The sequence below is a fragment of the Pistacia vera genome, unplaced genomic scaffold (assembly GCF_008641045.1).
Source record: "Pistacia vera cultivar Batoury unplaced genomic scaffold, PisVer_v2 Contig284, whole genome shotgun sequence".
In the NCBI taxonomy this organism is placed as follows: Eukaryota; Viridiplantae; Streptophyta; class Magnoliopsida; order Sapindales; family Anacardiaceae; genus Pistacia; species Pistacia vera.
The window spans coordinates 766,505-794,178 of record NW_022196095.1 but is presented as its reverse complement, the minus strand read 5'-3'; the positions used below and the strand labels follow the sequence as shown (position 1 = coordinate 794,178).

Genomic DNA, 27,674 nt, shown 5'->3' with positions numbered 1-27,674 from the left:
TTTGGTTGAATGACGTTTTGGTAAAACACAAAAGAATAAATTTGTGCCAGTTAGACTATGATAGAGTTAAAACCGCTCAATTGGTGAGATGCAATAAATTAACAGAAAAATTTATTTTAATTAAATAAATTTTTTTCCAGACCAAGATGTGAAAGAGTTAAAAGTTAAAACCACCCTAAATTGGATTTCTAAGAGTTGATTAATTAACAATAAATAAATAAATAAAACCAATCGCATAAAAAACACCAGATTTTACGTGGTTCGGCAAAATTTGCCTACATCCACGGGACGTGATCAATCCATTAGAAATATCACATACATAATACAAGATTAATCTCTCAATACTAACCCCAGCCTAACTTTGAAACCCTCGTATACCCCTTCTTGATTAAAGACACTCAAATACCTAATTTTTCTTGTCACTCAATAATATCAACATTCTCTCTCTCTCTCTAAAAAAAAAAAAAAGAAAAAAAAAATTTCACATTATAGCATTGAACTCTCACATAGAATTTTACAAGTAATCTAACATAATTACAAAGTAAGTATGGTAAGTATTGGGCCAAACACCTATCCAACAACATGTTGATGGTCAGAGCTGTGACCTCATCACTTGAAAAGACTTTCTTCTGCCATCCACTATAAATACAAAAACTATTCCATTTTAAACAAAAGACTTGTATGAAAACTAGAGTTAATTCTACCTTTTGCTTTCAATAATGGAACTGATAGTGAAAATGTTTACTCAGTAAAGTCAAAAGATAAACCAAATAACTTAACATGAGGTCGAATGTGTAGATGTAAAATGCAAAATAAACCTCATTACTTTGACAAGATTGTGTTCTTTTCTTTTTGGCAACCTCGATGGTTCGATCAACACCTGAAATTCAAAATTAATTGTGTGTGACCATGAGCACAAATTTCCAAAACAAATAATTGAACACAAACTGGAATCATTCATAGCAATTGTTCATGCAGCCAGAACTTGTTGATAATACTGACATGAAATTCAATGGCTAAGATGCTTGAGAAAACTCCTTCATCGCATTTATAGTGGCTCAAAACATGTCTAGATTGATGCTTCAATAACCTTAGTTAAAACATCCACAGCAGAACATCAAATTTGTACGGCAGAGGAGGCTACAACATTAAGAGATGAGAAAGATCAGCCAAAACTTAAAAATCAACTCGAAAATGTTTGATTACTGGGTGCAATTTAAATACCATTTGAGTGTGGAAAGAAATCACAACAAAAGCAGTGAAAGTCATAGACCAATTTTCGACTTCATAGAACCAAGAATAGCACTGACCAATCCAATAATTCACCATAATAACTTCCCCACATCAGCCCTTCTCAATTCTACACACACTTCATTGCATAGGAAATATTTTTTCATCCAGCATTCCTTCTATCCCACTTGACAAAAACACAAAACAATTTTATGAGAAGATTGTGTTTTTTGAATAATTGCTCTCACAAATTAATAGACCCTTAAGAGAAATTTCACAAAATAACTTGCAACATTATACCATTGATGTACTTGCTTTATAAGAAAAAAAAGAAAAGAAAAGATGTTTCTGTATAAACTAATTACCTGAATTTACAACCACCTTTTGAGGAGAATAAAAAACAAAGGTGATATAATTCGTATTAGCAAGCACATAACACTTGGTCCAATGAGTCTGGTAACAAGAAAGAATATATCAACGTGTTGAATGGAACTGCTAGAAGTTTGTACAAGTCTTAATTCACTTAATCATGCAAACCTTAAATTTTAGTGGTAAACATGAGTTTTTGAATCCTGACAATTTAGCCCAGTGAGAAACATCTCCTTTAGATGGAATTCGATGCCTGTTTATTAAATGAAGCCAAAACATAAACCAAACATCTTAACATGATGTAGTATCTATAGATGTAAAAGGAAAAAGAACCACATTACTTGGCCAAGGTCAACTCTTGAAATTTTCTTTTTGATAGCCACAATGAAAAGACCAATGCGTGAAATTGATTATTCAAGAAATTTATGAAATAATTAACTTGCACCATTGATAGAATGGAAATATATAAAATTTCTTAACTAAAAAAGTAAAAAAAGGCCTTCCAAAATGATAATAGACAAAAGAAAGAACAATTCAAATTAGCAAAGGAAATTACCTCCAGAGCTCTGTATGTTTAGCTTCACCAACATCCCTCGTCCATCGCAACCCAAAAATAAGATATTATTTTTATAGTAATTCAGGATTCATTGCGTGTCTATGAGCATAAATACTGGAATCATTCATAGCAACTGTTTATGCAGCCAGAACTTGTTGATGATACTTACATGAAATCAATGACCAAGATGCTTGGAAAAACACCTTGATTGCATTTACAACAGCTCAAAACACTTCTGGATTGATGCCTATAATAACTTCAATAAAAACATCCACAACAGGACATCAAATTTGTACTTAGAGGAGACTGCAACATCAACAGATGAGAATGATTAGCCAATGCTTACGAAACCAACTCCAACATAAAGAAATTGCTGGGTGAATTTTAAATACCATTTGAGTGTGGATTGTTGGTCCAAGCAGGCATAATTATTTGCCACTTCATAGAACCAAGAATAACACAGAGCAATCCAATAATTCACCATAGATGCTTCCCCACATAAGTATCTCAACTCCACACACACTTCATTGCATAGGAAATATTGTTTCTTCTGCATACGGTCTGTCCCACTGAGAAAAAAACAGAACAAACTTATCCCAAGATGCCTTGTTTTCTCCTCAAGAAACATACTCTTTTCAGCCGTCCATGCAAATACACAAGATTCAATAAAAGCCCCCAAACAGGACATCTTATTTTTATTTTAAGAGCCTCCAACATTAAGAGATGAGAAAAACTTGGACAAAATATTAACAAAATCAACTCCTGCATTATATGATACAAAGTAATAGTTGGTGAAGTTTAATACCTTTGGTTTTGACATAATAGCCACAGAATGGAATTCAGCATGAGGACTACGCCACTTTATAGCATCCATGAACAAATCAAACTTATTCAAAACATTCAGAAGAAGGATTTTCCAATATAAGCCATCATGATTCTGCCCAAACCCCTGATTGTATTAAAAAGTTTCTCCATCATTCTGTCCATTGCTCTGCTCATCATCAGCTAATCATATTTAAAAGGTCATACTCAGTATAAGCAACTATCTTGCCACATTAGAAAATATTTTTGGTACTGATATTATAAAGTAAATAAAATAAAGCACAGCAAACATTATAAAATAAGTTAACAAAGGAAAAAGAAACAAGAAGACATATATAAGTAATGTGAAAAGTGATTGTTAATTGATATATATATAAATAGCTAGGTGAAGTTTAAATACCATTTGATCGTGAATCATGGTCAAACCATTGAAAGCTGGACACCGATTTGCCACTTCATAAAGAAGCCAAGAATAACAGACCAATCCGTAATTTAACCAGAATAACTTCCCCACATTAGACCTCCTCAATTTCTTAGGGAATAATGTCTCTCCAGCACCCAGTCTGCCCACTCGAGAAAAAATCTCAAATTTTATAACAAGATGACTTGTTTTTTCCTAAAGAACCATAGTCTTCTCAGCTTCCCCAGCAAAGAGTTAATAGCAACCCTGTTCACCAAAATGTATAATGTCAAACCATGATGTCTGTATGTTAATTTCATCTAGTGTAAAAATGGAATATAAAACAATTGCGACCACATAACATAGAGATGATAGACAATCTCATTTAGGTTGAACAACTGCAAAATGTGCAAAAGTTAAAAAAAAAAAAAAAAAAAAAAAAGAAAAAAAAAAAAAAAAAAAAAAAAAAAAAAAAAAAAAAGGAAGAAGAAATTAGCAGTGATTGTAGCTCTTATAATCATATTTCAACAAGCCAGTCTTCACCGGTCTCTTTCTTAAGGTAAAGGTGAATTCAACTCCAAAATGTATAATTACTAGTTGCAGTGTAAATACCAATTAGTGTGAAATCATGGCCAAAGCAGTGAAAGCCCAAACCGATTTTCCACTACTTAGAACCAATTACTATAGAGCCCAAAGGATTATTTAATTTCACCAACAATGGATTGTTAAATACATTTTTTTATGAGAGAGGTTTTGATAAAATTAATTGATCCTAAAATTTAGAATGAAGTCAAATATTTTTGGTATTTATATTAAATCTGATAAAATAAAGAAAATAAGTTAATAAAGGAAAAAGAAAGGAAGAAGACATATATAAATAATGTGAAAAATGATTGTTAATTGACATATATATTTATAAGACGCTTTAATTTGGAGCATCAAACATGAATATGATATCATTGATTTGGAAAGAAAACAACATCATACATAAAGAAGAAATTACCTATTAGTGGACGGTGACATTAGGGATGTGAGAGATCTTCTGCCAATCTTTACTTCTCTCTTTCTTGTAACGCTGAGTTAGAATATCGCAATACTCGATCTCCAATTGTTTTAGTGTTGGCGATTGAAGAATGTAATTGGGCAGCATTTTCAATTTATGGTTGTAATAAATCCTCAAGTAACGAAGACATGGCATGATTGTAATAACTAATTCATCTCCGCTAAAAGTAATATCATCCCACTCTTCCCATTCTACTATTCCACCAATCTCAAGATTTTTTAATTTGGGAAACACAATAGAAGATCGGGCAATGCCATCACTTTCTATTCCCAAAAATTCATTACCCACTTTTTTTACACTCGGAGCCCAATCTATAACGAGTGATTCAAGAGATGATAATTTTCCCAAAGGAGGCAAATACTCATAGTTGTTGCAACGACTAAATGTTAACTCCCTCAACTGAGTTAATGATACTATCCAATTTGGCCATATAGTTTTACCACCATAATACTTTAAGCATAATTTCACTAAATTTGGAGGTGGTTCTAAGGCCTCAACAACCATTTCATCTCTCTCAACACTTTTACTTCGGTTATTTCCAGTTCTAAAATCTAAAAGTAAAGAGAGGAGGCTTGTCTTATTCCAAAGGTTTGCTCGCTTAACTTCACTGACATCTCCCACATTTTCTAACCCCAAAATACCAAGAGACCGAAGATTTGTCAAGTTTTTCAAAGTTTCAATACTACACGCTTTACCGCCATGGCTACTACTACTCAATACAAGATCTTTCAAAGTTCGAAGACAAGTTAATCCTTCAATTCCTTTTGGCATGTATTCTACTCCATCAGTATTAATTATTAAATGCCTCAAGTTGATTAACTTCCCCATCTCTTGAGGTAATTTTGTTAGACCATAACAATTGGCAACGTTTAACGTTTGTAAGTTATATAAATCACACAATTCCTTCGGCAATTCTTTTAGCTTCTCATTAAAAGATAAATCAAGATACCTCAAATGTCTCATCTTTTTTATTTCTCGAGTTATTTCTTGAATAGCACCCAAAAAAATGACATTTTTATTATAGGCACCAAACTGTAATGCTCGTAGACTTAAGTTATGAAACGATTTGGATAAAGTTGGATGGCTGCTCACTTGACACTTAACCAAAAGGCTACGCAATTTATTTTCATTACAAATGCTTGTAGGAAACGAGTCTCGTTCTCCTCTAAGTATTACCATTGAGTGTCGAGCTTTTTTGAAAGAAGACTTTAACTGAGACTCAACATAATTATCAGTCTTTATACTTAAACATTCATTTTTGGTAAGAAGTTGAGCAAAATCATGCACTATATCATGCATCTTACAACTTTCTATGCTACCATCATATTCATTTTTCTTAAAGTCTTGAAAAAAAGAGCGCATTGCTAAGTTTTCAAAATACTCTTCCCCAATTAACTCCATGTCCTTGTTTCGCTCATCCCTAAGATAACTTTGCGCCATCCATAATTTAATTAATTCATCTTTTTCTATCTCATAATCTTTTGGAAAGATAGCACAATATGAGAAGCACTTTTTCAATGTAAAAGGCAAATCATAATAGCTTAATAGTAAAGGTGGAAAAATCCCTCTCTCTACCTGTTCTATTTCCCACATTTCACTTTCTAGAACACTTTGCCACTCACCAATATTTGTTTTGAAACGCAAGAGGCTTCCTAAGGTTTTTATAGCAAGAGGTAAGCCGTTGCATTTGGCTGCAATTTTTCTACCAATATCTTTTGATTTTTCACTGCCTTCACCTAAAAATGCAATTTGACTAAATAGCGACCAAGACTCATTTATGGATAATGTCCCTAACATGATCATGTTGGTGGCTCCTATAGTTTTGGCAACATTTTGCTTACGTGTGGTAACTAGAATTCTACTTCCTTGGGAACCATATTTCAAAACAATCATCAATTGTTCCCAATCTTTGGGATCCTCAGTCCATACATCATCAAGGACAAGAAAAAACTTCTTTCTCTCTAGAGATAGACTTATCTTTTGCAAAATATTTTCTAATTCAACCAATGCCCCTTCTGAAGAAACTTTCACAAGAGATTCGAGGATTGCTTTTGCAACCCTTGTCTCATTGAAAGGTTCTGAGACACATACCCATATCCTTTCATCAAAATGGGCTTTTACTTTATCATCATTAAAAGCTAATTGAGCAAGAGTAGTCTTACCTATTCCTCCCATCCCTACAATAGAAATGATAGAGATGGTTGGTTCATGACTATTCTCATTCAACAACTTGTTTAGTAATTCATCCTTATCATCATCTCTTCCATGGACCATTGACACATCAATACAAGATGCAGTCACTGGTCGTCTTATTTCTACCGTGCCCTCTTTCAAACTAAAACCAAACATATTTTTTTCCATAGCAACAGCATCTAGCGTTTTACTTAGATCTTTTATATTGAGAGTAATATCATGACGCATGCCAATTTGTCCAAAATGAACGTGATAACAAGGGATGAGTGAACATACCTTTCTCAAAGGCTTGGAAGCATTTTCAACATCCTTAAGTTGTAATTTCCCAATAGAAGTGTTCCAATCATCCAACACATCGTCTATGTCATAAGATGCCTCTTTAAGCTTATCTAGCCAATCCCTCACGGCATTGTCCTTGAATTGTTTGCTCTCTGCATCTTCAAGCACAGCTCGTATGGACCGGAAATTGCTGGTGAGCTTTCGGACGTCGTCATCAACACCCGCCACTAGCTTCAACTCTTGACTAGCGATTGAAGCCAACTGCTCCAAGATAATGGAAACAAGTGTTTCAGCCATACTCAAAACGGTAACTGATTGAAGAAAGATGAGAAAATTGATATTTAGTGTTGTGTGTAGACACTGCTACGGTACATTCAATATATATAGTGCATGGAACGAACAAATTAAGCAATCTTTACTTGACGCATGGCTTGAATCAGAATTTACTTAGATGCTGGTTAAGGCATAAATGTAACCTGGAACAAGGTGCTTTGCATCATGAAATTAATTTAGAATAAAAGACATGTTCCCACCCAAGGTTTCGCGAATCTCTAAGTTCCCACCCATGGTTTTATAAATTCCAGATTCGCGAAACCTTGGGTCAGAACATGTCTTTTATTCTAAAATTTATCGATTCAGTACAGAGAAGGATTTTCCAATATAAGCCATCATGATTTGCCAAACCCCTGATTGTATTAAAAAGTTTCTCCATCATTCTGTCCATTGCTTGCTCATCATCAGCTAATCATATTTAAAAGGTCATACTCAGTATAAGCAACTATCTTGCCACATTAGAAAATATTTTGGTACTTATATTATAAAGTAATAAAATAAAGCACAGCAAACATATAAAATAAGTTAAAAGGAAAAGAAACAAGAAGACATATATAGTAATGTGAAAAGTGATTGTTAATTGATATATAAATAAGAGGTGAAGTTTAAATACCATTTGATCGTGAATCATGGTCAAACCATTGAAAGCTGGACACCGATTGCCACTTCATAAAGAAGCCAAGAATAAACGACCAATCCGTAATTTAACCAGATAAACTTCCCCACATTAGACCTCCTCAATCTTAGGAATAATGTCTCTCCAGCACCCATCTGCCCACTCGAGAAAAATCTCAAATTTTAACAAGATGACTTGTTTTTCCTCAAGAACCTAGTCTTCTCAGCTTCCCCAGCAAAGAGTTAATAGCAACCCTGTTCACCAAAATGTAAATGTAAACCATGATGTCTGTATGTTAATTTCATCTAGTGTAAAAATGGAATATAAAACATTGCGACCCACTAACATAGAGATGATAGACAATCTCATTTATGTGAACAACTGCAAAATGTGCAAAAGTTAAAAAAAAAAAAAAAAAAAAAAAAGGAAGAAGAAAATTAGCATGATTGTGCTCTTATAATCATATTTCAACAAGCCAGTCTCTCACGGTCTCTTTCTTAAGGTAAAGGTGAATTCAACTCCAAAATGTATAATTACTAGTTGCAGTATAAATACCAATTAGTGTGAAATCATGGCCAAAGCAGTGAAAGCCCAAACCGATTTTCCACTACTTAGAACCAATTACTATAGAGCCCAAAGGATTATTTATTTCACAACAATGGATTGTTAAATACATTTTTTTATGAGAGAGGTTTTGATAAAATTAATTGATCCTAAAATTTAGAATGAAGTCAAATTTTTGGATTTATATTAAATCTGATAAAATAAAGAAATAAGTTAATAAAGGAAAAGAAAGGAAGAAGACATATATAAATATGTGAAAAATGATTGTTGACATATATATTTATAAGACGCTTAATTTGGAGCATAAACATGAATATGATTCATTGATTTGGAAAGAAAACAACATCATACATAAAGAAGAAATTACCTATTAGGGACGGTGACATTAGGGATGTGAGAGATCTTCTGCCAATCTTTACTTCTCTCTTTCTTGTAACGCTGAGTTAGAATATCGCAATACTCGATCTCCAATTGTTTTAGTGTTGGCGATTGAAGAATGTAATTGGGCAGCATTTTCAATTTATGGTTGTAATAAATCCTCAGAACGAAGACATGGCATGATTGTAATAACTAATTCATCTCCGCTAAAAGTAATATCATCCACTCTTCCCATTCTACTATTCCACCAATCTCAAGATTTTTTAATTTGGGAAACCAATAGAAGATCGGGCAAGCCATCACTTTTATTCCCAAAAATTCATTACCCACTTTTTTACACTCGGAGCCCAATCTATAACGAGTGATTCAAGAGATGATAATTTTCCCAAAGGAGGCAAATACTCATAGTGTTGCAAGACTAAATGTTAACTCCCTCAACTGAGTAATGATACTATCCAATTTGGCCATATAGTTTTACCACCATAATACTTAAGCATAATTTCACTAAATTTGGAGGTGGTTCTAAGGCCTCAACAACCATTTCATCTCTCTCAACACTTTACTTCGGTTATTTCCAGTTCTAAAATCTAAAAGTAAAGAGAGGAGGCTTGTCTTATTCCAAAGGTTTGCTCGCTTAACTTCACTGACAACACCTATCCAACAACATGTTGATGGTCAGAGCTGTGACCTCATCACTTGAAAAGACTTTCTTCTGCCATCCACTATAAATACAAAAACTATTCCATTTTAAACAAAAGACTTGTATGAAAACTAGAGTTAATTCTACCTTTTGCTTTCAATAATGGAACTGATAGTGAAAATGTTTACTCAGTAAAGTCAAAAGATAAACCAAATAACTTAACATGAGGTCGAATGTGTAGATGTAAAATGCAAAATAAACCTCATTACTTTGACAAGATTGTGTTCTTTTCTTTTTGGCAACCTCGATGGTTCGATCAACACCTGAAATTCAAAATTAATTGTGTGTGACCATGAGCTCAAATTTCCAAAACAAATAATTGAACACAAACTGGAATCATTCATAGCAATTTTTCATGCAGCCATAACTTGTTGATAATACTGACATGAAATTCAATGGCTAAGATGCTTGAGAAAACTCCTTCATCGCATATATAGTGGCTCAAAACATGTCTAGATTGATGCTTCAATAACCTTAATTAAAACATCCACAGCAGAACATCAAATTTGTACGGCAGAGGAGGCTACAACATTAAGAGATGAGAAAGATCAGCCAAAACTTAAAAATCAACTCGAAAATGTTTGATTACTGGGTGCAATTTAAATACCATTTGAGTGTGGAAAGAAATCACAACAAAAGCAGTGAAAGTCATAGACCAATTTTCGACTTCATAGAACCAAGAATAGCACTGACCAATCCAATAATTCACCATAATAACTTCCCCACATCAACCCTTCTCAATTCTACACACACTTCATTGCATAGGAAATATTTTTTCATCCAGCATTCCATCTGTCCCACTTGACAAAAACACAAAACAATTTTATGAGAAGATTGTGTTTTTTGAATAATTGCTCTCACAAATTAATAGACACTTAAGAGAAATTTCACAAAATAACTTGCAACATTATACCATTGATGTACTTGCTTCATAAGAAAAAAAGAAAAGAAAAGATGTTTCTGTATAAACTAATTACCTGAATTTACAACCACCTTTTGAGGAGAATAAAAAACAAAGGTGATATAATTCGTATTAGCAAGCACACAACACTTGGTCCAATGAGTCTGGTAACAAGAAAGAATATATCAACGTGTTGAATGGAACTGCTAGAAGTTTGTACAAGTCTTAATTCACTTAATCATGCAAACCTTAAATTTTAGTGGTAAACATGAGTTTTTGAATCCTGACAATTTAGCCCAGTGAGAAACATCTCCTTTAGATGGAATTCGATGCCTGTTTATTAAATGAAGCCAAAACATAAACCAAACATCTTAACATGATGTAGTATCTATAGATGTAAAAGGAAAAAGAACCACATTACTTGGCCAAGGTCAACTCTTGAAATTTTCTTTTTGATAGCCACAATGAAAAGACCAATGCTTGAAATTGATTATTCAAGAAATTTATGAAATAATTAACTTGCACCATTGATAGAATGGAAATATATAAAATTTCTTAACTAAAAAAGTAAAAAAAGGCCTTCCAAAATGATAATAGACAAAAGAAAGAACAATTCAAATTAGCAAAGGAAATTACCTCCAGAGCTCTGTATGTTTAGCTTCACCAACATCCCTCGTCCATCGCAACCCAAAAATAAGATATTATTTTTTTAGTAATTCAGGATTCATTGCGTGTCTATGAGCATAAATACTGGAATCATTCATAGCAACTGTTTATGCAGCCAGAACTTGTTGATGATACTTACATGAAATCAATGACCAAGATGCTTGGAAAAACACCTTGATTGCGTTTACAACAGCTCAAAACACTTCTGGATTGATGCCTATAATAACTTCAATAAAAACATCCACAACAGGACATCAAATTTGTACTTAGAGGAGACTGCAACATCAACAGATGAGAATGATTAGCCAATGCTTACGAAACCAACTCCAACATAAAGAAATTGCTGGGTGAATTTTAAATACCATTTGAGTGTGGATTGTTGGTCCAAGCAGGCATAATTATTTGCCACTTCATAGAACCAAGAATAACACAGAGCAATCCAATAATTCACCATAGATGCTTCCCCACATAAGTATCTCAACTCCACACACACTTCATTGCATAGGAAATATTGTTTCTTCTGCATTCGGTCTGTCCCACTGAGAAAAAAACAGAACAAACTTATCCCAAGATGCCTTGTTTTCTCCTCAAGAAACATACTCTTTTCAGCCGTCCATGCAAATACACAAGATTCAATAAAAGCCCCCAAACAGGACATCTTATTTTTATTTTAAGAGCCTCCAACATTAAGAGATGAGAAAAACTTGGACAAAGTATTAACAAAATCAACTCCTGCATTATATGATACAAAGTAATAGTTGGTGAAGTTTAATACCTTTGGTTTTGACATAATAGCCACAGAATGGAATTCAGCATGAGGACTACGCCACTTTATAGCATCCATGAACAAATCAAACTTATTCAAAACATTCAGAAGAAGGATTTTCCAATATAAGCCATCATGATTCTGCCCAAACCCCTGATTGTATTAAAAAGTTTCTCCATCATTCTGTCCATTGCTCTGCTCATCATCAGCTAATCATATTTAAAAGGTCATACTCAGTATAAGCAACTATCTTGCCACATTAGAAAATATTTTTGGTACTTATATTATAAAGTAAATAAAATAAAGCACAGCAAACATTATAAAATAAGTTAACAAAGGAAAAGAAACAAGAAGACATATATAAGTTGTGAAAAGTGATTGTTAATTGATATATATAAAATAGCTAGGTGAAGTTTAAATACCATTTGATCGTGAATCATGGTCAAACCATTGAAAGCTGGACACCGATTTGCCACTTCATAAAGAACCAAGAATAACACCAATCCGTAATTTAACCAGAATAACTTCCCCACATTAGACCTCCTCAATTTCTTAGGGAATAATGTCTCTCCGCACCCAGTCTGCCCACTCGAGAAAAAATCTCAAATTTTATAACAAGATGACTTGTTTTCTCCTAAGAACCTAGTCTTCTCAGCTTCCCCAGCAAAGAGTTAATAGCAACCCTGTTCACCAAAATGTAAATGTCAAACCATGATGTCTGTATGTTAATTTCATCTAGTGTAAAAATGAATATAAAACAATTGCGACCACATAACATAGAGATATAGACAATCTCATTTAGGTTGACAACTGCAAAATGTGCAAAAGTTAAAAAAAAAAAAAAAAAAAAAAAAAAGGAAGAAGAAATTAGCATGTTGTAGCTCTTATAATCATATTTCAACAAGCCAGTCTCACCGGTCTCTTTCTTAAGGTAAGGTGAATTCAACTCCAAAATGTAAATTACTAGTTGCAGTATAAATACCAATTAGTGTGAATCATGGCCAAAGCAGTGAAAGCCCAAACCGATTTTCCACTACTTAAACCAATTACTATAACCCAAAGGATTATTTAATTTCACCAACAATGGATTGTTAATACTTTTTTATGAGAGAGTTTTGATAAAATTAATTGATCCTAAAATTTAGAATGAAGTCAAATATTTTGGTATTTATATTAAATCTGATAAAATAAAGAAAATAAGTTAATAAAGGAAAAAGAAAGGAAGAAGACATATATAAATAATGTGAAAAATGATTGTTGACATATATATTTATAAGACGCTTTAATTTGGAGCATCACCATGAATATGATATCATTGATTTGGAAAGAAAACAACATCATACATAAAGAAAAATTACCTATTAGTACGGTGACATTAGGGATGTGAGAGATCTTCTGCCAATCTTTACTTCTCTCTTTCTTGTAACGCTGGTTAGAATATCGCAATACTCGATCTCCAATTGTTTTAGTGTTGGCGATTGAAGAGGTAATTGGGCAGCATTTTCAATTTATGTTGTAATAAATCCTCAAGAACGAAGACATGGCATGATTGTAATAACTAATTCTCTCCGCTAAAAGTAAATCATCCCACTCTTCCCATTCTACTATTCCACCAATCCAAGATTTTTTAATTTGGGAAACACAATAGAAGATCGGCAATGCCATCACTTTCTATTCCCAAAAATTCATTACCCACTTTTTTACACTCGAGCCCAATCTATAACGAGTGATTCAAGAGATGATAATTTCCCAAAGGAGGCAAATACTCATAGTGTTTGCACGACTAAATGTTAACTCCCTCACTGAGTTATGATACTATCCAATTTGGCCATATAGTTTTACCACCATAATACATTAAGCATAATTTCACTAAATTTGGAGGTGGTTCTAAGGCCTCAACAACCATTTCATCTCTCTCAACACTTTACTTCGGTTATTTCCAGTTCTAAAATCTAAAAGTAAAGAGAGGAGGCTTGTCTTATTCCAAAGGTTTGCTCGCTTAACTTCACTGACATCTCCCACATTTTCTAACCCAAAATACCAAACCGAAGATTTGTCAAGTTTTCAAAGTTTCAATACTACACGCTTTACCCGCATGGCTACTACTACTCAATACAAGATCTTTCAAAGTTCGAAGACAAGTTAATCCTTCAATTCCTTTTGGCATGTATTCTACTCCATCAGTATTAATTATTATGCCTCAAGTTGATTAACTTCCCCATCTCTTGAGGTAATTTTGTTAGACCATAACAATTGGCAACGTTTAACGTTTGTAAGTTATATAAATCACACAATTCCTTCGGCAATTCTTTTAGTTCTCATTAAAATAAATCAAGATACCTCAAATGTCTCATCTTTTTATTTCTCGAGTTATTTCTTGAATAGCACCCAAAAAATGACATTTTATTATAGGCACCAAACTGTAATGCTCGTAGACTTAAGTTATGAACGATTGGATAGAGTTGGATGCTGCTCACTTGACACTAACCAAGGCTACGCAATTTATTTTCATTACAATGCTTGTAGAAACGAGTCTCGTTCTCCTCTAAGTATTACCATTGAGTGTCGAGCTTTTTTGAAAGAGACTTTAACTGAGACTCAACTAATTATCAGTCTTTATACTTAAACATTCATTTTGTTAAGAAGTTGAGCAAAATCATGCACTATCATGCATCTTACAACTCTATGCTACCATCATATTCATTTTTCTTAAAGTCTTGAAAAAAAGAGCGCATTGCTAAGTTTTCAAAATACTCTTCCCCAATTAACTCCATGTCCTGGTTTCGCTCATCCCTAAGATAACTTTGCGCCATCCATAATTTAATTAATCATCTTTTTCTATCTCTAATCTTTTGGAAAGATAGCACAATATGAGAAGCACTTTTTCAATGTAAAAGGCAAATCATAATAGCTTAATAGTAAAGGTGAAAAATCCCTCTCTCTACCTGTTCTATTTCCACATTTCACTTTTCTAAACACTTTGCCACTCACCAATATTTGTTTTGAAACGCAAGAGGCTTCTAAGGTTTTTATAGCAGAGGTAAGCCTTTGCATTGGCTGCAATTTTTCTACAATATCTTTAATTTTTCACTGCCTTCACCTAAAAATGCAATTTGACTAAATAGCGACCAAGACTCATTTATGGTAATGTCCCTAACATGATCTGTGGTGGCTCCTATAGTTTTGGCAACATTTTGCTTACGTGTGGTAACTAGAATTCTACTTCCTTGGGAACCATATTTCAAAACAATCATCAATTGTTCCCAATCTTTGGGATCCTCAGTCCATACATCATCAAGGACGAAAAAACTCTTTTCTCTCTAGAGATAGACTTATCTTTTGCAAAATATTTCTAATTCAACCAATGCCCCTTCTGAGAAACTTTCACAGAGATTCGAGGATTGCTTTTGCAACCCTTGTCTCTTGAAAGTGCTGAGACACATACCCATATCCTTTCATCAAATGGCTTTTACTTTATCATCATTAAAAGCTAATTGAGCAAGAGTAGTCTTACCTATTCCTCCCATCCCTACAATAGAAATGATAGAGATGTTGGTCATGACTATTCCATTCAACAACTTGTTTAGTAATTCATCCTTATCATCATCTCTTCCATGGACCATTGACATCATAAAAATGCAGTCACTGGTCTCTTATTTCTACCGTGCCCTCTTTCAAACTAAAACCAAACATATTTTTTTCCATAGCACACAGCATCAGCGTTTTACTCGATCTTTTATATTGAGAGAATATCATGACGCATGCCAATTTGTCCAAAATGAACGTGATAACAAGGGATGAGTGAACATACCTTTCTCAAAGGCTTGGAAGCATTTTCAACATCCTAAGTTGTATTTCCCAATAGAAGTGTTCCATCATCCAACACATCGTCTATGTCATAAGATGCCTCTTTAAGCTTATCTAGCCAATCCCTCACCATTGTCCTTGAATTGTTTGCTCTCTGCATCTTCAAGCACAGCTCGTATGGACGGAAATTGCTGTGAGCTTTCGGACGTCGTCATCAACACCCGCCACTACTTCAACTCTTGACTAGCGATTGAGACAACTGCTCCAAATAATGGAAACAAGTGTTTCAGCCATACTCAAAACGGTAACTGATTGAAGAAGATGAAAAATTGATATTTAGTGTTGTGTGTAGACACTGCTACGGTACATTCAATATATATAGTGCTGGAACGAACAAATTAGCAATCTTTACTTGACGCATGGCTGAATCAGAATTTTCTAGATGCTGGTTAAGCATAAATTAACCTGGAACAGTCTTTGCATCATGAAATTAATTTAGAATAAAGACATGTTCCCACCCAAGGTTTCGCGAATCTCTAAGTTCCCACCCATGTTTATAAATTCCAGATTCGCGAAACCTTGGGTCAGAACATGTCTTTATTCTAAAATTTATCGATTCTGCGTAACATTCCAGATTCGCGAAACCTTGGGTCAGAACTGTCTTTTATTCTAAAATTTATGATTCTGCATAACAATAGAAAAACAAGAATCGATTCAAATTAAGGGTTGACACATGTTCAGTGAACTTAAGTAGCACGTTCTCTAAATATTGGGAATAACATTAAAATTTTGGGAATTAATTCCTTGTTCTTTAATTAACAAAATAAGACGGTATACATTAAAATATTTAGGATTTAATTCCTTTTTCACCTTGTAGTTTCAGTAAACTAAGTACTATAGTTTTAGGAGTTACGTACAGCCACCGAAGTTTGTGTATCGAATTTGTAACCGAATGACGTGGCAAAATCCTGACCGTTGATTTATTATCAATTAATATTAATCAACGGTCAAGATTTTACCATGTCATTCGGTGCACAGATTCAGTGCGCAACTTTGGTGGCTCTATCATTTTCCTAGTTTTAGTACTTCTGTTCAACTGTTAGGGTAAATTTGAAGGAAGTAAGGTAATTTCCATAAGGTGCACTTGTGTATTGTATAATTCACTAAATTGCAGTTTAAGGATAGCATTACCCTCGTACACAAGATTCATGTTAGATACTATTCTTCGATGTCTATAATTCAAGGACTGAAATATACTATATTAAATAAAAATGATATCCTTACAAAGACTCATACAAAGGGGTTACAAAGTGACATCACAAGAAGAAAAAACAAAGAAAAAACAAAAAGAGAAGAGAGAGAAATCGAAATCAAGGGTAAAAAAAAAGAGAGAGAGAGAGAAATCATGAAAATCAAGGGTAAAGATTGTCTTTAGTCTTTCGAAGATTGCCCCATTTGTATGTGTCTTTGTACAACTAGCATTGCTCGTTAAAATACTGTCTTTGATGTGAGTTGACTGAAATCATACAAATAAAATGTAATTAACTCAAATACTTGGATATGTACAAAATTATGATTGCCTCATAGCAGTGTTTTAAAACCTGGCCCAGCCCAACCCAACCCAGCCAGTTGAACCGATTCAACCAAGACCCGAGGCCTTCATGGGTGGGTTACCAATTTTGAATGTTCATGGAATACCCTAGAGATTAGGATGACGATTGACGAACAGTTGGTGGTTGGAATGTTGGGGGTTTTGAAGAGGAAGGGTCAGCGAGTCGAAAGGTGGCGACGTAGGTGAATTTTGGTGAGTGAAATGACTGAAAATAGCAAAAATCAATTGACGACAACAACGGGTTGTTGCCAGCGATTAGAGAGGTGAATGGGGGTGGGGTGAGATGGGTTTTTTTCAGGAGGTTGAGGGGAGAGTTTTCATGGTGATGGGGTGTGTTGTCGACGCCGGAAACATGCCCTATTTAGCTTGGGTTGTCGACGCCGACGGTGTAGTTTGGGGTTTTTTTTGCAAGATTTAAAACATGTAGTGACTTATGAGAATTTTAGGGGTGTTTTTGCTAGATTCAAACATTTGGACATGTTGACATCACTGGTTTGACCCCTTGGTAAAACCGGTTTAATTGGTCAACCCGGGACTTGGCCACTTTGCTGGGTTTTACCCCGGGCCAGGTTTTAAAACCTTGCCTCTAAGTTGTTTCATAATATCATAAACTCCCCATCGTTTGCAATAACCCACTAAATTCTACATACATTTTAAGAAAGTTTTAAAACCTTGCCTCTAAGTTGTTTCATAATATCATAAACTCCCCATCGTTTGCAATAACCCACTAAATTCTACATACATTTTAAGAAAGTTTTAAAACCTTGCCTCTAAGTTGTTTCATAATATCATAAAACTCCCCATCATTTGCAATAACCCATAAAATCTATCTACATTTTAAGTGAGTTTTAAAACCTTGCCTGTAACTTGTATCATAATATCATAAAACTCCCCATTGTTTACAAAAACCCACTAATTTCTGTCTGTCTAGTACGTCCCCGTGCTTTTCCCAACTCCAAACCATATACCCTACAAGCTACAATACAAAAATAAAACGACGTATATCACAACTATAATTACATGAAAACGACGACGTCGTACATCCTCACCAAAATCTCCAATCCCAGAAACCGACAATGAAAACCCTAATCTTCTGCATCTCGTTTCCAACCAATCACTTCGGCGACTTCTCCACACTATATCTCCGGCGATTTCTTTGTCGTCGGTCTTTTCTATAGGTCCGATTTTCAATTAAATTCTTCTGCTTACAATTATTCGAAAATGGATCTTGTGGAACCGCTGACGAGTTATCCGGGTCCAATGGACCCGATAGTCCTGTACGACCAAGAGCAACACGTTTCATCGGCGATTTGGGAGGGCCAAGACCGTGGCACGCTGAGATGTCACGAACACACATCGAAAATCGACGGCTGGAAGCTCACAAAGAAGCAAATCGAGTTGGTGACCAAAGCAGGATTCGGACATTTCAGATTGATCGGGCAAATTAGTTTGAACAATCCGCTGATTTCTGCTTTGGTTGAACGGTGGAGAAGAGAAACCAACACCTTTCATTTACCGCACGGTGAGATAACGATCACTCTCGATGAGGTGGCGCGAATTATCGGACTACGCGTTGACGGAGAAGCCGTAGTGAGAGATAACAGTATGTCAGGTACTGGAAAGAAAACTTACCATCCTCTGCCCTTTAATATTATTATAGATAGATTCAATTTCAACGGTTTCTAAAATAATGCATCAGTGGCATGATATATATTGGAGGTTTATTACTTCGCAATTGTATCATATAGTTTCATTTGTAAATTTGCGGAAAGTTTCGTTTGGAAACACTTTTGTCGGGGGATGATTCAAGGAACCTGAGTTGAGGAGTGCTGGTGGATTCTAGAGTTATTTCTTAATGAATTTGAGTTGTTCTCTAAAATGTTATTTAGTTTATTTATTTGGTTGCGTTGCATCAGGTTCTCATATGGAAATTTGTGGAGATTTATTGGGGAAAGTTCCGAATTCGGATGCTAAGGAGATAAAGGGTGGAATGGTGAAACTGAGTTGGTTGAAAGATAATTTTTCTGATTGTCCGAAAGATGCTAGTAATGAAGAAGTTGAGCAACGGACTCGCGCATTTCTGCTGTATTTGGTGGGAAGCACGATATTTGCTACAACGTCGGGGAATCTTGTCCCACTTCTGTACCTTCCATTGTTCAAGGACTTTGAAAATGCTGGGAAGTATGCATGGGGTGCGGCAGCTCTAGCATTCTTGTATAGACAGCTTGGTAAAGCTTCTACGAAATCTCAAGGTACCATCAGTGGCTCCTTGACGCTGTTACAGGTAACTTGCATTTCATTTTCTGTTCAAATTTTAAATTTTATGTTTCGTGCAGGGTAAATTCTATCAAGTAGTATTGATACATGAAGATAATATATGCGAAACTTGTGGTAGGATCCATGTGACCTTTTTAATGTGAGATATGAAACTTGTTACCACTTCCTGGACCTTGCTTAGCAAACTCGTATTAGAAACTGGGGTCCTTGCTGAACCTACATTCTTTGGAAAGTAGTGGTTATGACTTTTCTCCTAGTAGTTGGACTTAAGAATTATATCCCATACCTTGTAGAGCAAACTAAATGCCTGAGTTGCTTGACTTAATTATTTAGTTGCTACAAATATGAATTATAACGTAAGATGTACAACTTATTATAGGAAAATGTTAAACTGGTGAAAATTTTACAAATCTTATGTTTAATATCTATATCAGCAGCTTTTGTTGAATGAATCATTCTATTAATGGGACTTAATGTGGCAAAGCTTTTGAAATGTTGCTATATTAATAACTTTTTTGGAAAGTCTGGATTAATTATATAAAGCACTTTTTTCAGTGTTGGAGTTATTTTCACCTGAACATTGGCCGACCAGAGCTTAAGCAAGATTTGTCCCATCAATTTCCACTTGCTCTTCGTTGGAAAGGAAAACTGAATAATCAAGCTAAATCCGATGTAGTTATGTACAGACAGAAATTGGATGCACTGGAGCCAACTGATGTAAGTGTTTTAACTTGGTCAAATTAGAGGTTGTTATGTAGTTTTTTATTGCTTGACATCTGATGGCCCAGATTGGTACAAACAGATTAATTGGACTCCTTACGCGAATTTGGATGGCAGTATACCAGAGGAGATTAGAGGAGATCTTATTCTGGGAAAATCTAGAACAATCATAATTTGTATGGATAAAGCTGAATGGCATTTGCCTGATCGTTGTTTGAGGCAGTTTGGGTTGCGTCAATCAATTCCACTAGATGTGCAGCGACGTGAGAGTAAGAGTAATGAACTTGATACAGAGATAGAGTCATCCAAAAAAATGGATTTAGAGTTGCAAGAGTGGTCAACTCGCCACCAAAATATTGTGCGCGGTGTGGTAGGTGGGGAGGATGTGGATGAAACTGAATACATTTGGTGGTACTCAAAAATTACCAGGAAAAAGCTTCATAGGCAAGCATTTGTTCCGTCTCAGTTTCAAGAATCGGTAAGGATCCTCTTTTCTTTCCTACTTTCTTTAATCCATGATTAATGGTCTCTCTGGCCAAAGTAAAGTATATTGTATTATATATGACTTTCACAGGTTGCCGAAATGATAAAAATACAAGAAATAGCATATGCAGCATCAACAGAAGACTTGAGTTTGAAAAACAAGGTAGCATTGGAGAAGATTAAAGCAGTAGTAGATAGATTTCTGGCGAATCGAATCGAAGGTTTCAAGGCGCTCGAGAAGCGGAAGAGATCCAGTGAAGATGATTTGATCGATGAGGATGTCTAGAGTTGTCAGAGTGCCGTTTCTGTACTAGTTTACCAGCTTTGCTAACTGGCAATGTATATTTTATCTATTAATTTAGCCAAATTATTTGAATCAATTGTATTCTTTGTGCAATCTAACATCTTCAGAAAAACTTTCTATTATTGCGATGATATAGTGTATTTGAACCATTGAATAAACGATATCCAGTCACTATTGTCTGCTTTACTTCTAGATGCCACAAAAATCATAAAAATGTTGTAAAATAACGAAAATCATAATAAATTTCCTTCCAGAAGTAGTCAGATTTTTTTTGGAATTTCACTAATTTTGTCAGGAAGGAAAATGTGAAATTTCTAAACCAGGAGGGTTTACATGTAATTGAACTCAAATATAGACGGCTGCATGAAAAATCTATCCCTTCGAAAAATAATTGAGTTAAACGACATACAACTTAATACCGATTGGAGTATAACGACAATGTCGTTTATCTGCGAATGTCTCTCGTCCCAGTAACCGACAATCAAATTCGTTCCCGATCTTACTTCGGTGATTCTCAAGGCAATTTCTCCGGCAAGTGCTCCATCACCGGTGAGTTTCACTCTCTCTCTAACTTCTGCTTTTGATAGATCTCAGTTTGGATCCTTGTTATTCTTGTTTAGTTTGCGTTAAATCTCCTTATCATTACGCTATTTTTGCATTCCTTTTTGTTCTTCAATTTTTACCATGTGTCTTTAGTACAAAAGATCTTGTACTTTTTGATAATTAAAAAATGATATTGAAAATTTTTTTGTTGTAATTTTGTTGATTAGAAATGGACCTCCTCCTATTGCAAGGGGACGTTGATGAGTTCAGAGAGATTATGGGAATCATCAATAAAGAAATGGATTTGGTTACTTTAAGTGATGAGAATCTTCGCCGTGTATTTATGATTTTCGAAATAGCATTTGGAGTGGTCAATGCCCGAACGAAGCCGGTAAATAGAGACTATAAAAAGATTATTACTTCATTTTTTCATGCTTATTGAATGGTTTTGTAGTAATATGTTGAATATTACAGGTTACAGAGACGGATGTGGACCAGTTATGGTGTTCTAGTGTTGACGGCATGGTAAGAATTATTTGTTTTGATTGAGAGTTGGATAATTAGGTTAGGATAGAACTGAAATGAAATGGAATGAAGTAAATCAATCTATGGAGAGAAATGACTCTGGCATATGGCCTTTAAATGTATGATGTTGTAATCTACAAATCCATAATACTTTCATTTAAAGCCCTTTTTATCATATTGCTTCGTTTCACTTTTGTCTGAACAGTGTTGGTTAATACTGGACTTCGTCTTGTATCCTGGTGAAGAAAGTACTAGAGCTTATAATCATATAGGTTTTAAGATAAGGTTTATTTTTTCTGCTGTTGCTACTTGTCTCTTACTTAATGAAGAAAAGAGTCTAATTCTTTTTTACTGAATGATTGCAATATAATCTGCAGGTGGCTGTGGCCAAGCAGATATTTGATTATGCAAGTGAGATGACTTTTCAGGACTTAGATGAACAGTGGAAGCAAGCAGTTCTGGGGATGTTAAGAGGTGCATGCAATGTAATCAGTAAACAAAGTGTGCTTGACTCAACTCAGCTAGGTGTACTTAAGGAACTTCAAGCCGAAGTTGCTTTAACAACTAATGAGAGGCTGTTAGTTGGGGAATTAGAGAGCCAGAGCAAGGAATATGACCTTTCTGGTGAAGCATCCTGTAAGCCCTGTATTTCATGGCCTCGAAATGGACGTATAACCCTGGAGTGGATTCAAGTTCTTATTTCAACCTTAAAGTGGTCTTCATGGAAAGACCCAAAGGAGTTCTATAACGTAATGCCTGTCACTGTAGCGAAAAAATTGATTAATGCTGCTTCGAAAATCATGAGAGGTGAAAAGAATTGTGTGAAAGTCCATGTTAGAGAGGACTCAGAAGTTATTATAGTTGGTGACATACATGGACAGTTCCATGACCTGATTGCTCTTTTTGAAGAAAATACTGGATTTCCATCTGATCGTCGATATTTCATCTTCAATGGTAATTATGTTGGTGGAGGTTCATGGGGTTTGGAAGTACTTCTAGTTTTGTTGGCTTGGAAGGTATGATGAAGATGCTATATTTATATTTGGTTTACTTTATTAATGGTCATTCTAAATTTGTCTTTGATTTGGCACACAAGAGTGAAAGGAAACATTAGAAAATTAAATATAACTTCATGTTATACATGTCTTTGTGCGTGCCTTTATGTGCAGACTGTTGTATGCTGGTGGATAGGTTGTTTTTTGTCTTGTTAGGCAAGCTACATGCTAACTTAGCATTCTGTTTTTTTTTTTTTTTTCCCCTTTTTTTTTGCCTTTTTGGTTGTGTTTGAATTTAAATTTAACTATAATTATATTTTTCTTTTTTCTTTTTCACTTTAGTTAAATTTCTGAATTACAGGTCCTGATTCCTCATAGGGTATTTTTACTCCGTGGAAATCATGAATCAAAAGATTGCACATTGACAAATGGTTTCTGGTCAGAGATATGCACCAAATTTGGCTTAAAGGAGTGCAAAAGTGTCTATGATAAATGCTTGGAGAGTTTCAAAGCATTTCCATTGGCCTCAGTCATAGCTAGTAGCATTTACACAACACATGGGGGACTATTTCGTAGTGAAGGCAGTGGCAGTGCAAAAAGTTCTCAAGGCGTAAAGAGAAGAAAGTTGAATACTTTATGTTTGGGTTCTTTAAAGGAGCTAGCTAAAGTTAATAGATTTCTTGAAGATGTGCCTGAAAATAGTTTATTGGCTGATGTTCTATGGTCTGACCCATCTTTGGAAACTGGGATCAGAGAAAACAAAGATAAAAGATCAGGTCTACTTTGGGGTCCTGATTATACTGAGGAGTTCTTAAGTGAAAACAATTTAAAGGTAACAGACTAAAAGTCTTTAAATTGAGTGAACGTTTATTATTAGTTACTCAAATTTACCACAAACTTGCCTCAGCTTTTTTTATATATTCTATATCAGTTATATTTATGTCTACCTAACAGATAACTCACATAATATCTCATCGTGTTCTACTACCATATCTCACTATTGCATGTTTCTTTTGTTCTTATTTGAAGTAGAAGCATCCTTCATGAGTTTTGATTTTTCTTTTGGTTCCTCAGTTATTTTGTTCTTTGGTGCTCTAAAATCTATTTTTCTCAAAATTTAAGGCCAAAGCTATTATTTTTTCCTTCTTTTTTTTTTTTATTCTGAGAAAAACAAAACAATGTGAAAGCTACAAGTTTAAGAAATGACATATTTAGGTATTCAAAATGCAATATTTGTTTGGTAGGAAGTTCTCTTTTTCTCTCTCCCTCCCTCCCTATCTATTTTGACTGTTATTAACATTAAGAACTGCTATTCTAAGATGAGCTATTGTCTGTTGCTGTTGCAGTTGATTATAAGATCACATGAGGGTCCTGATGCAAGGACTGGTCAGGAAGATTCTAGAAATTTATTGAATGGGTACAGCAAAGACCATGATGTAGCATCAGGGCAACTATATACTTTGTTCACTGCTCCAAGTTACCAACAGGTTCAATATTTTCTTGCTGTATCCTCTACTCTTCTAGTTTTACCTTGTAGTTTTAGTTCATCATATTCCTCTGTTATTTGTCTTGACAACATGGGGAGCTACAATGGGTTTGAATTTTTTTTATCAATCTCAATTTTCTTGGAGTTCATATGTGGGAAAGGATAGTTTTGACAATGTGTCATTTGATTTTCCTATCATTTGGCTTTGTGTGCAAAGGTAAAGCTGTAATGTGGGGATATGATGACTTCTTGTTTCCTTGAACTTTGGATTGTTGATATGTATTTAATTTTTAAATAAGTGAAGGAATTTTTGTGCTTCCATTTCTTTTTTATCAAACATATAACATGATCAGAGTTTTTGACTTGACTTTGTTATAACTAATGGATTAAATGAATCTTTACCGGGCATGGCAGGGATCTGTCTCTGTTCTCTAAATGTACGCATTATGTTCAGATAATTTTTAAGGTGTATCCATGTCTATCAATTCTTATTTGTGATCAGATGACTTCTGTCCAATTGTTCAATATTTACCAAATGAACAAACAGATCTCCTGTCTGCAGTAGCTGGTCAATATCTGGTACATTGGACAGCTAATTTCCATTTTCCGTGTAGCTATAAATCCCATAATGTTCTGGGTCATTCATATATTTTAATTGGAGGATTTAAAGGACTAGAATTTGGTATGATGTTTAACTTCAGTTGGTTGGTTCTAGGAACCTCGTTCCTTGTAGCACTGGAGTTTAAACTAGCTAATATTAAGAACAAAAAACGTGATTTCCCTTGTAACTTCCAAATATGTGAGTATCATTTTATATCTTCAGGATAAACTAGATCTGATAAAGTTGATGCCTTTTCATATGCAGTTCGGTGGATTTGATAATGTAGGAGCATATGCAGTCATAAAGCCTCCTAAGTATGATTCTCCTATGTTCCTGCCACTCAAAGCTGCAAAAAGACCTGAGGTAGGAATCTATCGTTGTTTCCTATGTCTCTGATGTGGATGAATTTCAGCATGGTTAAGATATCTGGCTGTAGATTCAGGAGATTATATATAATCTTGTTAAAAGTTTTCTTTGTTATCTGATTCTATTTGTTTCATAGGTACCTTTTTATGATAGTTTTCTATACGAAGACTTTGATTCAGATGGAGCAGAAGACTTTGTATCGACGGATTCAGAGGAGGAACATGACTTGACATCAACGAATGCAATTGAAGGACGTGACATGACTTTGATGGTAAGTTGGTAATATTGCTTTCAAGAATTGTAAATCATTTGTTTCATATATTTAATTTTATTATAATATGTTAATGACTTAACAAAATATAATGCTTATTTATTGTATGATTCTGCCTTGAAAACAGAGTTAGGGTTGTTGCAGTGACTGAATAATTCATTATAATCTGACTAGATTGAGGTCCAGTTGTGATCATTGATCGAACCAATCACAGATTGAATGAATTTGATTGAAATATTGAGTGTGGTTCACTGTTTTTGTTTAATTAAATCTGTATCAAGGTTGGAGTGGTGAACCAATTGTGATTAAACTTGTCATGTACACCATAGGTTTGAGACTGCTGATTTCACTTAGCAAATTTATTAGTGACATAGAATGGTTTATGGCACCTTGTGTTTATTTTCTTGTTTCAAATATAGCTATTTTGAATTCATTATAAATTTTTACTATTATTTAGCAATCATTGGATTTGTATATGGTGAAAGTTATATTCTGTTTTACTTACCTATGTCACTTTAATAGTTATACAGCCAAAAGCTTAAAGCTAAATAGATATCGTTGATGAATATATCATGATAATCAAATCCTGAATTAATTGTGTTTTGGTGTATCTTCTTTATGACTTCTGGGTTGAGAATGTTTTTCTCGAAATCTAATATGCTGAAGTATTGAAGTATCTTTTGGATTCTCTCTCTCTCTCTCTCTCTTAATCTTGGAATAAATAGGAGACCAACATAGAACTCAACAAAAAGATGCTAGCTCAAGGAGAAAAAATCAAACAACTAGAGAGCCTTGTTGAAGAGTTACGAAAGGAGCAGGGTGATCGCTCAAAGAGGATGGAAGACATGTTAAGTACTCTTTTACAGCAATCATCTCGCAAAGGTCATGGCAAAGGTATTGCTTAGAACATATTTTTTCATTGACTATGGATATTTATCATATGCTCATGAAACACAACAGGTTCATGAATACAGGTTACAAGAATGTCAGAATTTAGAACTCAGAAGTCAAGTGCAGCTGCGTAACAGAAAGTACCAGGCAGCAAGCGATTTATGATGCGAGAGGAACTTCAAGGGGGCAATAGTTTTCAAAGTCAACAAATGTAAAAGATAATAATCAACAGGGGAGTATTGAAGAATTTAAAGGTGGATGATTAGTGTTGGAATATAATCTTGAAGTTTTGCTCAATTCTGTGCGTTATGAATCGATTGATGTAAAGTGAGGGGTAAAGTGCTACTCACGACTGCCAGTATAAAAGTAGCAGTGCATGCGATGGAGAAGAAGAAGCATTAGAAGATATGGAAGAGGTGAATCGGCAACATGGGATGAGATAAAGATTTTTGAAAAGTTGATGTTCACTTACGAGTCTTCTTTTGTTTGAGAGTGTAATATTGTTTAGGAGAGTTTATAGCCTAGGGATGAATGTTTGCTTCCTCAGAGATCTGGATTAGATACCAAGATTCAAGTTCAGAGACAATGAGTAACAATGGCAAGGAACAGATTGCAATGCAACTTACACAGGCAAGAAGAAAACCAAATTTGATATGCTTTTTGATAAATTATCTATCTGTTTCTTGTTTCAATTTTAATTAACATCTATAAGATTCTTTCTGTCAACTATGTTATTCATACCCCCTTCAAAAGAAATCTTATACTTTCTTTAGTTGATTTCCAAAGCAATAAAATAATAAAAAGATCATGTATGTTGTAATATCATATTTTTTGTTTTGGGTGTAACTAAGTAACATAATTTGCCTTATATTTCAAGCTATATAAATTGCATAGTAATTTCTGTCATCTTCCATGTTCTGTTGCTGTAACCTATGTTTGTCATATGATTTTATAAAC

At 34.5% G+C, this 27,674-nt stretch overlaps 4 protein-coding genes and 1 long non-coding RNA gene across 13 annotated transcripts; 2 read left to right on the top strand and 3 right to left on the bottom strand.

Annotated features, from left to right (window-relative positions):
* Positions 1–235: 235 nt before the first annotated feature.
* Positions 236–12,322, bottom strand: LOC116134262. Of its 4 annotated transcripts, none has more exons than XR_004128702.1 (10): positions 12,259–12,322; positions 11,846–12,045; positions 11,433–11,609; positions 11,041–11,346; positions 10,653–10,737; positions 10,481–10,568; positions 10,111–10,303; positions 9,889–10,026; positions 9,457–9,766; positions 236–570 (listed from the first exon to the last, which is right to left on the bottom strand). It is a non-coding gene; the product is annotated as an uncharacterized LOC116134262 (long non-coding RNA). The 4 variants fall into 4 exon arrangements; XR_004128704.1 differs by having other exon boundaries at positions 10,197–10,303; XR_004128701.1 differs by having other exon boundaries at positions 9,889–10,303.
* Positions 563–2,062, bottom strand: LOC116134261. 2 transcript variants are annotated; one of them, XM_031419938.1, is made up of 4 exons: positions 1,941–2,062; positions 1,768–1,852; positions 1,596–1,683; positions 563–1,140 (listed from the first exon to the last, which is right to left on the bottom strand). In XM_031419938.1, exons 1-4 carry the CDS (start codon positions 2,045–2,047, stop codon positions 1,118–1,120), a joined length of 303 nt encoding a protein of 100 aa, XP_031275798.1. In that variant the 5' UTR covers positions 2,048–2,062; the 3' UTR covers positions 563–1,117. The 2 variants fall into 2 exon arrangements, with proteins under 2 accessions (XP_031275798.1, XP_031275797.1); XM_031419937.1 differs by having other exon boundaries at positions 563–639.
* Positions 2,713–7,388, bottom strand: LOC116134259 (putative disease resistance protein RGA3). Of its 4 annotated transcripts, none has more exons than XM_031419935.1 (4): positions 4,381–7,251; positions 3,378–3,644; positions 2,961–3,160; positions 2,713–2,724 (listed from the first exon to the last, which is right to left on the bottom strand). In XM_031419935.1, exon 1 carries the CDS (start codon positions 7,207–7,209, stop codon positions 4,384–4,386), a length of 2,826 nt encoding a protein of 941 aa, XP_031275795.1. In that variant the 5' UTR covers positions 7,210–7,251; the 3' UTR covers positions 2,713–2,724; positions 2,961–3,160; positions 3,378–3,644; positions 4,381–4,383. The 4 variants fall into 4 exon arrangements, with proteins under 4 accessions (XP_031275795.1, XP_031275796.1, XP_031275793.1 ...); XM_031419936.1 differs by lacking the exon at positions 2,713–2,724 and adding an exon at positions 7,332–7,388 and having other exon boundaries at positions 2,725–3,160; positions 4,381–7,223; XM_031419934.1 differs by lacking the exon at positions 2,713–2,724 and adding an exon at positions 2,729–2,786.
* Positions 12,323–18,249: 5,927 nt separating the features above from the next.
* Positions 18,250–21,201, top strand: LOC116134252 (protein MAIN-LIKE 2-like). Its single transcript, XM_031419924.1, has 5 exons — positions 18,250–18,867; positions 19,172–19,539; positions 20,088–20,249; positions 20,335–20,730; positions 20,827–21,201. The coding sequence occupies exons 1-5, from the start codon at positions 18,477–18,479 to the stop codon at positions 21,019–21,021; spliced, it is 1,512 nt and encodes a 503-aa protein (XP_031275784.1). The 5' UTR covers positions 18,250–18,476; the 3' UTR covers positions 21,022–21,201.
* Positions 21,202–21,433: 232 nt separating this feature from the next.
* Positions 21,434–27,494, top strand: LOC116134320 (serine/threonine-protein phosphatase 7-like). Of its 2 annotated transcripts, none has more exons than XM_031420006.1 (10): positions 21,434–21,588; positions 21,810–21,973; positions 22,057–22,107; positions 22,485–23,123; positions 23,464–23,934; positions 24,449–24,589; positions 25,454–25,552; positions 25,692–25,826; positions 26,552–26,720; positions 26,801–27,494. In XM_031420006.1, exons 1-10 carry the CDS (start codon positions 21,495–21,497, stop codon positions 26,821–26,823), a joined length of 1,986 nt encoding a protein of 661 aa, XP_031275866.1. In that variant the 5' UTR covers positions 21,434–21,494; the 3' UTR covers positions 26,824–27,494. The 2 variants fall into 2 exon arrangements, with proteins under 2 accessions (XP_031275866.1, XP_031275867.1); XM_031420007.1 differs by having other exon boundaries at positions 21,435–21,588; positions 26,787–27,494.
* The last annotated feature ends 180 nt before the right edge of the window (positions 27,495–27,674 follow it).

Bases quoted from the DNA above. Each gene is read 5' to 3' on its own strand.
- LOC116134261 (XM_031419937.1), bottom strand. From the start codon at position 2,047: ATGGTGCAAGTTAATTATTTCATAAATTTCTTGAATAATCAATTTCAC. The intron at 1,684-1,767 runs GTTTGCATGATT...TCTTGTTACCAG, and splicing joins GTTTACCACTAAAATTTAAG to ACTCATTGGACCAAGTGTTA. The intron at 640-1,595 runs GTAATTAGTTTA...TTGTATTTATAG, and splicing joins AAAGGTGGTTGTAAATTCAG to TGGATGGCAGAAGAAAGTCT.
- LOC116134259 (XM_031419936.1), bottom strand. From the start codon at position 7,209: ATGGCTGAAACACTTGTTTCCATTATCTTGGAGCAGTTGGCTTCAATC.
- LOC116134252 (XM_031419924.1), top strand. From the start codon at position 18,477: ATGGATCTTGTGGAACCGCTGACGAGTTATCCGGGTCCAATGGACCCG. The intron at 18,868-19,171 runs GTACTGGAAAGA...GCGTTGCATCAG, and splicing joins GAGAGATAACAGTATGTCAG to GTTCTCATATGGAAATTTGT. The intron at 20,731-20,826 runs GTAAGGATCCTC...TGACTTTCACAG, and splicing joins CGTCTCAGTTTCAAGAATCG to GTTGCCGAAATGATAAAAAT.
- LOC116134320 (XM_031420006.1), top strand. From the start codon at position 21,495: ATGTCTCTCGTCCCAGTAACCGACAATCAAATTCGTTCCCGATCTTAC. The intron at 23,124-23,463 runs GTATGATGAAGA...TCTGAATTACAG, and splicing joins TAGTTTTGTTGGCTTGGAAG to GTCCTGATTCCTCATAGGGT. The intron at 23,935-24,448 runs GTAACAGACTAA...TTGCTGTTGCAG, and splicing joins TAAGTGAAAACAATTTAAAG to TTGATTATAAGATCACATGA.